The sequence below is a fragment of the Echinococcus granulosus genome (genome assembly GCF_000524195.1).
Source record: "Echinococcus granulosus chromosome Unknown EG_S00082, whole genome shotgun sequence".
In the NCBI taxonomy this organism is placed as follows: Eukaryota; Metazoa; Platyhelminthes; class Cestoda; order Cyclophyllidea; family Taeniidae; genus Echinococcus; species Echinococcus granulosus.
In genome coordinates this window covers 72,146-83,671 of record NW_020170462.1, presented here as the reverse complement: position 1 = coordinate 83,671, position 11,526 = coordinate 72,146, and the positions used below count along the sequence as shown (strand labels likewise).

The 11,526-nt window shown below is 40.2% G+C and overlaps 1 protein-coding gene across 1 annotated transcript; it reads left to right on the top strand. All coding sequences in view use genetic code 11, as the record gives it.

Annotated features, from left to right (window-relative positions):
* Positions 1–263: 263 nt before the first annotated feature.
* EGR_07600 (hypothetical protein) lies at positions 264–10,027 on the top strand (the record flags this gene model as incomplete). The annotated part of the gene is made up of 8 exons (XM_024496849.1): positions 264–326; positions 1,423–1,727; positions 3,241–3,561; positions 4,450–4,605; positions 6,898–7,004; positions 7,823–7,845; positions 8,884–8,987; positions 9,844–10,027. 8 exons carry the CDS (start codon positions 264–266, stop codon positions 10,025–10,027), a joined length of 1,263 nt encoding a protein of 420 aa, XP_024348705.1.
* Between the last annotated feature and the right edge of the window lie 1,499 nt (positions 10,028–11,526).

Below are 11,526 nucleotides of genomic sequence, written 5' to 3'. Positions count from 1 at the left end.
CAGGACTTTGCTGTGTTTCCCTAAACGACGGAGTAATTAACCTGTATGTTCCACCAGAGGTAAGAATTGCTGAGTGTCATCCGTTGGTATGCAATAGCTAGTTATGTATATACACGCGTGTGCAACCTTTTTTCAGAAGCAAACCCATTGCAAAATTAACAATTCCAGCTAATTTTCCAGTCACTTCTTGGCTAAGCGTTTAGCGAAATTAAGAGGAATGCTTGAGGTAGAGGTTAAACATGAGGCTTAAGTTAAGTTTGTGGATGTGTTATAACAAATATGAGTGTGTCAAGCACTTTCTCCTGTCATCTGGACCCATCAAGCAGGTAAATGGATGTCACTAACATCCCTGATCTTGGAGAAGTTATTAGTGTCAGTGGTGGGTTCGCTTGCAGCTGAAGTTGGCAACGGCAGTGTATGAGGGAGGAATTGTGCTAGGTGTGACCAGATACCGAAGGCCTTTTGCCTTACAAGGTGTCCAAGTGAGTGTGTACTATGCAAGTGAACACAATGAGGCGCAATATCAGCAAGGCAATGTTCTATCAAGTGCAGGGTACACAAATTGTGTGCAGTAATAAGTAGTCATGAGGTGCAGTGAATCAGTCTACTATCAGTGTTTGGGACTACATTTCTAATTTAGGGTGTATTTTTGAAGCATTTCCCTACCCGTGGATGACACTTCGCAGGTGACTCAAAAATCTAGCCGAACTGATACAGAAGGAGGACAACAGTAGGAATATGGAGTCAATGATTCTGCTAAATTTCGCCATTTAGATTTGACAGTGACATAGTAACAAATGAGTAATAGTGGCCAACTGGTCATCTGTTAACTATTAACGAGTTGAAAAGCATCCACCACAACATACTATACATACGCAGACTGCTGATGCAAGATGAATTTTGAAAGGCATCTTACCTGGGTCTACCCTGATTTCCTCAGCGATGACTGAAGTTGCCAGCAAAATAAGACAGAATCGAAGCACCATCTTTACGACAGAAATGAGCTGCACCTAAATTTTTTAACGCATTTATAGGAAGGTACCACAGTCCCACTAGCCTATGAGGTATCGTGCTTTTGACGAACTAGGTGCCTTCTGCATTCATACAATGCACGATGCCACGTGTTGCAACGCGTATTGGAAGCCACATTCAACTCCCACACTTGCTATTGTAGAGGTGTGCAGAGACGCGGTTTGAGAGTTAACCCACGAGGTCTTGACTAAACAGTCGTGTGGTGCGTCTCATACAATGAACATTATCTAGAGAGTAGGCATTCGTTCTTCTCAAACTCGTCATTTCTAAATGAAATATACGACTCCATTTGATGCTTATTTACCCGTCTAGCCACGAATCTGCACATTCCGCAAGAGTGATTTTTGGTCTTGAAAAAAGAAATGCAAAAATCTTGCCTTGATTTTGTAGGGTAATAAATTTCAAACCAAGATTTGGGTGCTCACTGTGTCAAACATCCATTACGCCAATGCGCCGGCAAACCACATATGCAGTTTCCATGGAAATTTGTGTAATGATAAAGGAAATATTATTAGTGTGTCATTGATGCTACCTAAATTGGGCATTTTCTCACTTGGCCGATTAAAAATATTGAGTGGGTATTTGCACAACATGCTTGTAAATAAGATAATTATTTATGAGGCTGGAACACTTCATGCGACCTACATTTTTCTCTCGCCGAAATTTTTAGCGGTGCATCTAACACGTGATTTATGGTTAGCTCATGTAAAGGAGAAATTGAATTTGCTTAGCATCTCATTTTTATGACGCTCAGTAAGCGTTAGTGTACAAAGCCGAATTTTGGTATTTTTTAGCCCTAATATTAACTAAGAGAAATGTTGAAAGCCGGACCGTCCATGGACACAGGCTAATCGGCGTTTATCCCATTTTATTTACTTTATTTGTGTAAAGTAGGCACAATATCAGACCATCTTAGCGGCCAATTTCCACCGTCTACCTTTTTAAACATTTAAGAATATAGGCCCATTGTTTATCAGTAGATTGCCTCTGCATAGGGCCGCACTAGTCTGTCTGTCTTAGGTAGTTATTTTTACAGGGTTTAGTCGTCGGCAAGTGCTTCATCAAAATTCGGCGAATTTTGCCTCATGTGACCTTTGGTGTAACTTGGCATTATCTTAGGATTGCCTTACACAGGCACACATGCAGAACTGCCTCGTGTCACGTGCTTTCGCAGTTTCGATTTGGCAGTGTCACCAACGTGCCATACTTATTCCCTGAATCCAGTCTCTACTTTGATAAAGACAAATTGATTTGAAGGGTCATTCTGGCAAGATTTGTCTACTTGTCAGCATGTATCACCTTCACATTCTAGGTAAAATTAGGCCAGAGATTACTAAGTTGACGACAATGGGCTGAGTGGTCACTCTCAGTAAATTGATAGTGCCGTCACTTCAGACACAATATCTGCCTCCTGCATTGCAAATGCCGCGCGTTCTTCCCTTCTTTGCCCAGTCTATTGGTAGTGCTACGTAATTCTAGCAAGGCCTACCTATGACTGTACGTGCAAAACCAACGTGGTTGTTGGATGACATGAAGTTAATGTGTGCCTCCACCACGCTGCTGTCACATATATCACCTTATCTTAGATACCTTTCGAATGATCAAAATGAGTGTGGGGCATAATTTTTACAACATTGTTGATGTGCGTACCCAGAAGCATGTGCTACTCGATTGGATACAGTTTAAGTTAATTAATTTAAGTAAAACTAAAGCGTCTCACATACTGACTGAAGTACATACTACGGATGGAGCTTTGGGGATTCAGAAACTTACCTAAAGCCAAACACGTGACTACGCCATTCCTCCTCTGTGGCGCAATTAGGTTGAAGTTGGCAGTCGGCTCTGAATTTGAAATTTTTCTCCCACCTTATTTTAATGCTACATTTATAAAGAAACATGTGGCCAATCGCTAGATTACAACCAATCCCCGACGTTCCTTTACTTCATTTTAGTTTTTCCTACTTACTTTGAGGTACTCTAATACAGACTAATAAGCCTCTTGCATATTATTTTTATTGCTTTATTAAACAGCACTCATTTGTTCCAAAGAGGGGGGCTAGCTTAAGGTGATGGTAAAGTGAAATGAAATAAAAGATTGTTCAATGGATAGAGGGATTAAAAATGTTTGGATGGTTTTGTTAATGAATGACTCAATAATGAACGACTGGATTATAACAAAATAGCTAGTGAATAAACTGATGAATCTAGTGTGAATAAATGTCGGAAGATTGAAGTAAAGTATGCTATTCTGAAATCTTTATCTCATCTTCTAGTTCTGAATACTTGCTCAGCACTTTGTCATTTAGTCTATTTTGAGGTTTTTTGCTTTACAGTCCAGAAAATCATTCATAGTTTTGGTGGGTTCGTATTTTTTGCATATTTGGACCTTTCCCCCTCATTTATTTATTTGTTTCAACTCCAAAGGAAAGTTGTCGAGCAGGTTTTATTCGTTCCATTTCCATTGCTTTTCTTTGCACGATTTCAGGTTCGTGTGGACAGGAGGGCTCAATTTTGGTCACATGGATACAGGTAAAGGGTCTTTTAAGCTCATTTTAGTACTGCGGCGCTCCACACTGAATCTTGTGTAACAAATTGTGCTGTCAAAGCCAAATCTCATCACGCAACAACTACGCAATCCATTCAAAAGTCGCTGTCAATCAAGATGTTTGCCTGTACCGGTTTTGATGGTGGGTTAACTTGCTCTACTTCTTTACCGAACATTGTGCTATGGTGCTAAATTGTTCACGATGGGGTGCAGGTAGATGAATTATATCAAAGCCACCCAATATCTCTATAAGGCAATTTAAAGCCCGCTATTATTATAGTGCCAATTACTGCCCCTTTACCATCTGGATAGAACTGGCCACATTCGAAAGAATGAGGCCAATAAATGTCATCGAGTAATCATAGAAACCGTTTTTACACTTTCAGCGCAATGACATGGCAGCATTAGTTGAGCCTGTCACAGTGAGGCAGTGGTTAACGCTTGTCACTACCCAGTTCACAGTTGACCAACGCACACTTACTACGTCTATCCCTGATAATATGTCTGTTTTACACGAAAAAGGGAAGATAACAATAAATCGGTTGGTGGATCGACCCTAACTTTCGTAGTTCCACGAGTTGTAATTACTTGCATGGTGGTAGTCTTTGCTTGAACTCTCGTGTCAGTCAGTGCAATTGCTCAACAATTTTATCCATATAAAATATTATGCCTCCCAACTTGCACCTATAAAACAAACCTTTTTATGCTACAGGTATCCATGGTATAAGGAAAGGACAATTCGTTATTCAGTTCCGTCTACCTAACAATAACGTAACCCCTCATTGCAGACATCTCCTGACCACAAATGCTAGATTTTGACGTTTTTAGCTCATATTTGCTGATTTTGTACTAATTTCATAAACTCGAATTAGGTTGACTCCTGTGAGGCAAAATGCATCAAATTTTTTAAATTTTGAATGGTTTTACTTATTTGCGGCTCCAGTTTTCACCTTCAGCACGTACATGCGCGTTATTATCTCACATATATCTAAAGCAATACTAAATTTAATTTACTTATTAATTCCAAAGTTTGGCTACTGTGTGGAATAAAATGTGGAGTTTGGAGGGTTCGGTCATGTATTAAACACCTAAAATAATTGGGTGAATCTCTTGAAGAAATATCATAACGCTGTTTATCGCTTACTGAATTGAAAATGTTTTTTAAGTATTATTGCAAGATACTTAATTAGGGATGCATACAATCTACAGAAAACTTTGGTTGGTAATTTGAAACTCAGCAACGACCCTGCGTCTTGCTAAAAAGCATCCCTCTTTACCACAATCGCCACAGCAGGAAAAGTGTGATTTCAAAGTAGGCATATATCTGCCAATTTTCATTTAATACTAGACAGTCATCAGGAATGCTAAAATTCGACAATCAAATTTGAGATATTGCAGGGCCCGTGCGGTCATCAATTATACAATTACCATCTTAAAGAACCCCTTATTAAAAGTAAGTCAATAAAGGGCGGGGATGGAGCTCATCGTTGATCCTCTTTTGTTTAATTTGCCCGAGTTTTGACATACAAGTCTCGCATTAGTGAGTTTTGCGCAATTGAGACCATCCGAACTCTAGGGGGAATGCAGACTTAACAGACGGGAATTAAAATGCATCGACTGCCTGTGCGGGTATTGCATTAGCAAATAATGCCTGAACGTCCCAGAATAACTTCACCACAATATCGAGTGTAGTACAAGTAGACTTTGTTCACATTGTGATCGTGCAACATGAGACCACATTTATTGCGTGAAAATTGCATTAACTCAAGCCATTTATGTGTTGCACAGTTTCCTTTTCTCCATTTAGAGGATCCTTACTTCCAATTCATCAATTACTTGCCCATCAGATTGGTTTTGATGGGTGCACCGCTTCGTTCTCATTGCAGACAGCATCGTGAGTTACTCTGCGGATGTTTTGCTAAAAAAAGATTTACATAAATCTATATGTTATTTTCCGGTCATGGTGACAGTAGTGAACGTATTTAATCCTAAAGAAGGGAGCAACGTACAAAGTGGCACTTTTAGGTTCCTGCCAGTCAAGTACTACATAAAGATATTCAATTGCAACTTGCGGTTTGTCCATCTAATGAGATTTCCTGAAAAAAGCAGGTACATGGAACACACAGTACTCCTACAAACTTAAGCCTGATTTCAGGAGATTCTTTTCTACTTCCACGTCTAAGTTCACCGTCATTCCACTACAGTCAGCGTGGGATTTAACTGTGAGTAGGTGTATTTCATTGGCAGAATGACCTCGAAGTGTGTAGCTAATGGTTTGTGGGGTGAGGATATGAGGAAATACTATTGGTAATCTACAAGTGAACCTCACTCAGAGCGGTCATTGGATAAATGCAGACCAATCACATGCATGAACAGGGATCTGGTGGCTAAATTTTGCCCATCAGTAGCCATACTTGGCCATCCACATCCTCCTATAAGCCAACGCTTCTGTGTACACTTTCGGCCTTTTATCAGATATCCGCGCTCTTGACTTTTATTTGTTTAAAGTTCATTCATTAATGTTGGTGATGGTGAAACCCGAGTTTAAATGCTACATGGCAAACGCTGTCTTTACGGAAAGTGCTGTATACTGTCTTAAGAGCAAATTACAATGCATTTTTTCCACGTGACTTGCAAAGTCATACCATGCATTGGAAGGCTACAAGCTCCGATATGGTTTTTCATGTATTGTGCCTTATGGAATGTTTAATAAACGCAAAAGCACTCCGATAAAGTTATTCTTAATGCGGTAAGAAATGTCAACGTCATTAGTCATTTGTAAGTGAATGTGTTAGTCAAAATTATGCCGTCGAGTATTTGTCTGGAGGCATTAACTTAGTCCAGGTGGACAATAATGGCGTTCAAATTGAATGAAAATGTGTGGCTGCTGCAAGACGAACAGCAATGCTCTTAAACAATTCAAGTTGCTCTGTACAAATGACATTCTGGATCAAATTTATTGCGCCTGCCGACTGTCTACGCAGTATAGTCCAGCTGTTGATCGCATTTATATTTAGTTGCCAATGTTGTTTTCGTTCGTGCGAGATCCTCTGTTAATTAGGCAGTCAACCAACCTCATCAATGACGAGTATGACTAACAGACAGGTGGGCAAGTCGAACCCAAGGGCAATGAAAGTGGCAGCATCAAAGAGGCAAGTTTATATTGATGCCAATTACTGACAGCAATTAACAAATTTGGAGTATTCGACCTATATCTTACAAGGCATAATCAGAGGAACGTGGTTCCCTAATTTCACTCCCTTAGTGCGCTGGAAAAAGCATTCTATAATACCTCCATGTTCCCATTTTCACGTCTTCAGTTCCATTATGAACACTTCCACAACACCCACTTATTTTGTAGCTGCAGCCCAAAACATTCGCCTTAAACACAACAAAGGAAATGTGATGAAATGGCATAATTACCAAGGTTAGATGTAACTGTACCAATCCTCTACCGTGTTTGTCCCACGAACCAAGTCCCATTATGCTTAAGTTTGTTGGCCGGTACAAGTAAACAAAAATGCAATTTATTCCCATGGTGCTCCTCTTCACACGCCACCCAGACGGCTATTGTTGTAGTTAAATGCAAGTTTATTAACCAAACATTTGAAATGACCCCTTCCTCTAATTTTGGTTACCATCTTATTCTATCAGCCCAAATCCTCGTATTCTGTTAGGAGAAAATGAGAGAACATAGCGACACAAGGCAAAAACATTGCAAAAGTGAACGTTATACAGCTAAAGTGGCTGAGCGTATGAGATTACTTTATTACCATTGTGCAGAGGGGCTACGTCTATTTGATAAAACCATCAAAATGGTGGTTGAAAACATGAAGACAATAGGAATAATGTTGCATCCCGGGCACGCACAAAGGCAGACCCAGAGTCACAGCATCGGCAGTAGCGTGAGTGTACACAAGCATTGGCTTCGAACTCCATGGTGAGTCAATCACTTCAGGCCAGTCACACGCATAAATGTAGCCTTGCCACCATTTTGGTGTCATGGTCAGAAGGAAGCGACTCCGGACAGCAGTCTCAAAATCCATTTTAACCACTAATCTAGTTTCGAGACTACGCACTACTTCGCATCTCTTCTCAAGAGTAGTGGCATTTATTTGTTCTGAATTAGACTCACCTACTAAAGCTGTTTCCTTGTCAATCGTCGTGCAAATAGCAGTAGAACAAGTGCCTAGGATACACAGTGTCTGAAGCCATAAAATCTCAATTTGACCTTCAACTGAGCAGATTCAAGCATTCATGTAAAAGAGGTAAGGAGGAAGCAAAGGAGCTTATGCGTGATCTTGTGGGATTTTAGTCGTACTAGATACGAAAAAGCTGCCCTTTAATCAGCGGTCTGTGAGGGTAACGTGGGCTGTGGCAGCAGAAGTCTATGCAAAACAGCCATAATTAGCGGGTGCTGAAAAACGAACAAAATGTATGTAATTTATGTAGTAAGGTTTAGAGTGACGATAGAGAAAATTGGTTAGCGATCCGGTGACTTGGATGCTTAAGGAGATGGAAGGTCCACCTCTCACCCAAATGATTCTAATTCAGGATTCGTGATTTAGTGTTGTATCGTCAAATTTGGGCTCTTAACGGTGCTAAGGGATGCTAGGTCGCCGTAGTTGTTGCACAATGGCACACTAATATGGACTCTTAATATAATATTCTAATCTGGACCTTCGTGGTCATTTGTCATGGCTATTGGTGCAATATATAGCAGAGATATACCATTGAGAATGTACAAATGTGCTCTTCCCATCGTTAGCAGACATTTCCTTTAAGGATCGTAATAGAGGAATAGCAGCACTTCCTTTAAGTTGCATCCAACTTGACTGATGAAACTAAGTCAAATCACTAGTTTGGTCGAAATAGACATTTTGTAACGGAAAACTGTGAGTGAAAATTCGAGAATTTGCAGCTACATTACATTTGATTCCACACTAGATTGATAATGCACAAACTTTGGTCGGGTCTACGGCATGGAGAAAGAGAGCACTTCACTCCAGAAAATGCTGGTTGAGAAGAAATTTTTGACTGCATCATTTCCGAAAGATACGACACCAATTTGGGCAGTACACTGGCGCAATTATATGAGCACAGGTGGGTTTGGGGTGAAGAAATGGATGAGCAGCCAAAATTACAGCTGCTATTACATTCCCAGATAAGAATGGAAGTCATAAGATCATCTTCCTTCTCCACAGGTGCACCTCATTCGACACTGCTACCACAAAATGTGGTGAAAGATCCCAAAATCCTTGAGAGAAGAAGATACCTGGGGGTATATACAACATCGTTTATCTCAGAATCAATTAATTATGCATTTTCACCGCGCTATTAATCTATGTGGGCATACCAACCATGATTTTAACTGGTCAAAACAACACATTATTTTGATATTCTGGCAAAGGTGATGACATTGTTGTCATTGCTCTAGGGTCGTGATTAGCATTAGGACAAGTATATGACCAACACGGTGCAAGACTCATTGGATTTCAGGAAAGGCAAAGGGCAATGGGGAATAGTCGCAAGAAAGTTACGACTCTACCTCACAACTTCGCTGAAGACCCTCATGTACCACATTGCTGCTGCTATTGCTGGGTCTGGGTGTGTGCGTAATGCATACCACTTTCCCTTGATCCTTGGCACGAACACGCTACTTATAGTCTACAAGTAGCGGAATAACATTGTACTGTTTAAAACACCATAATTTAATTTACTGCCTTTTAGACAGTCATACCTGTCTTTTACCTATTGTCATTTAGCAAAACGGTAGAAGGTGTTGACATTTGGTGGGAAATGCAAGTATTAAATAAAGGACAACGTAACTGACAGACGTCGGACAATTAGCTTAGTGGAAATGGTACCTTTTTAGCCCTCTTGCTCCGATCCAATTCATTTACGGCAGTGAAAGTCACTGATTCATACAGTATGTAAATTTGTTCCATAGCGAAGACATCAATGGGTAATATTTAGCATATACGACTCAGATAAAGAAGGAATTAGTTTCCGCCGACAGCTCTGCCCTCCCTACTAATTGTAGTTCGATCAGCAAGGTTCTTCACTTAACTACAAATTTAAATTTGGCCTATTTAGCAGGATTTAGCATGATAGCTTAAAACAATTGTCTTTTTAATGCCTAAGACTAGTTTTGACTATTTGTGTCAATCGAATCAGAATGACTAATCTGACCGATGACAAAGTTGATGTAGTTCGTCTTTTTTGCAGCCCCATGGCTCCTTTTTTTATACTTTAGCAAAATGAAGAATGCAGCAGCTAAAACGTGTCGAAGCATTTCATTATACAGTTACCCAACTTTTGTATCATTTAACATTTCCCACTCACTCTACTCAAGATGGTGTGGAAATTACCAAAATTCTACAAGTCATGGCAAATACTAGGGTGATTGTGGAAAGTTGGAAAGGAGTGAGAAGAAACCCTTTACCGTAAATCAGTGCCGCATTTACCATGCAGTAGCTGAAGGTAAGGAGATACAAATCATTTTATCCATGAGTACAGGTGAAGTGAATTCAACATCCACACCTCCGTGGTGTAGTCTCCACTAATAAAAACAGATGATAAGCGGGGATGACAGAAGAGGTTGCCATGGAAGTTGAGCCTGATGACCCATACGAAGTACCGAAAATTAGAAATAGACAATGTCGTCTGGGCAATATGGGACAACCTGAACTGGGGCATATATTGTGGCATCGGGATGTTTCTGCGACGACCAAGTAAGAGAAATCGTAGCGTAAGGTGAGCATTAGTTAGGGAATACGGTAGAAATAGGAAGTTTCGGCTGTGTCTTGCAATCTTTACCATTTACCATTTGAACCAGTGACCTAATTCATTATGACTGTTGCTTGTTATAACCACGAGAACAGGATTAATGTGTGCACATCTATTTGTCATAACCGGCCAATCACCTGGATGGGGTAACGGCACAGTCGTCTATTCCACTAGTACTTTTTTTCTTACTCAAAAAAGTGTCTGCCTAAGCGCATTTATCCTACAGGTTTTACTCGCACCAACGGCCTGTTCAGTCGACTGTAATCAACACTCGTTTCCTTCGCATTACCCTTACTACGAATGCAGAGGTCGCAAGAATATTACACTCTCCCGTAAATTCAAAATAGTGTGTAGAGTAATAGAGATGTTGGTAAGGGAAGAAAAGCTTGGATTGCGATTTTCTACAAGCTTCCCAATTCAAGCCTAATTTTCCCGAGATTTAGTAATGTCACAATTTGTACACTCCTGATTCACTCCTTGAATTGGCCAACATCACACGTTGCTGGACTTGAAGTGTAATACCAATTTATGAAAAGTAAAAACAAATCGAAATGATATGTCATGAATGCAGACAAATGGAACTTCCGCAACTCACTGTAGAAATTTGTCTTAATGCATCAGCATCACCAGCATTCCTGAACTACAGACTGGGGGTTACAGACGGCCGGCTAAACCACACTTAGCTAGCTAATCGCACTCCCCTTAACCATCATCTAATACTTTACTAATCTTACTCCGTAAATGAGGCAAAACCCATGCTATGATTGTTTTACTTTAGAGTCAAAGTATTCCATGGTCAGGTGAAGAAACATACGCAGTGTGAGTGAACTTTTATTCAGAATGCGTAACTTCTTATTCCGCCGCATAAAATTGGTGAGAAGCACTTTTGCATTTGGCATAAGGATCATCGAGTGCTTGCAACTTTGTACATTGCCATTTGTAATTAAGCAAGAGTCTTTCGCTAAAAAAAATAAGAAACCACCTCCCAGATACTTGTGTTATTACCTTGTCCCCATCACCTTACTTTTCTTTTTTTCCTCAACCAACAGATAAGCTGTGATAATTGAAATGGGTGGATCCTAATTGGTATGGGTGACCAATGAGTAGACAATGGGTAATCAAGAGATGGCAACAGTGAAGCGGTATTTATGCTCATATTA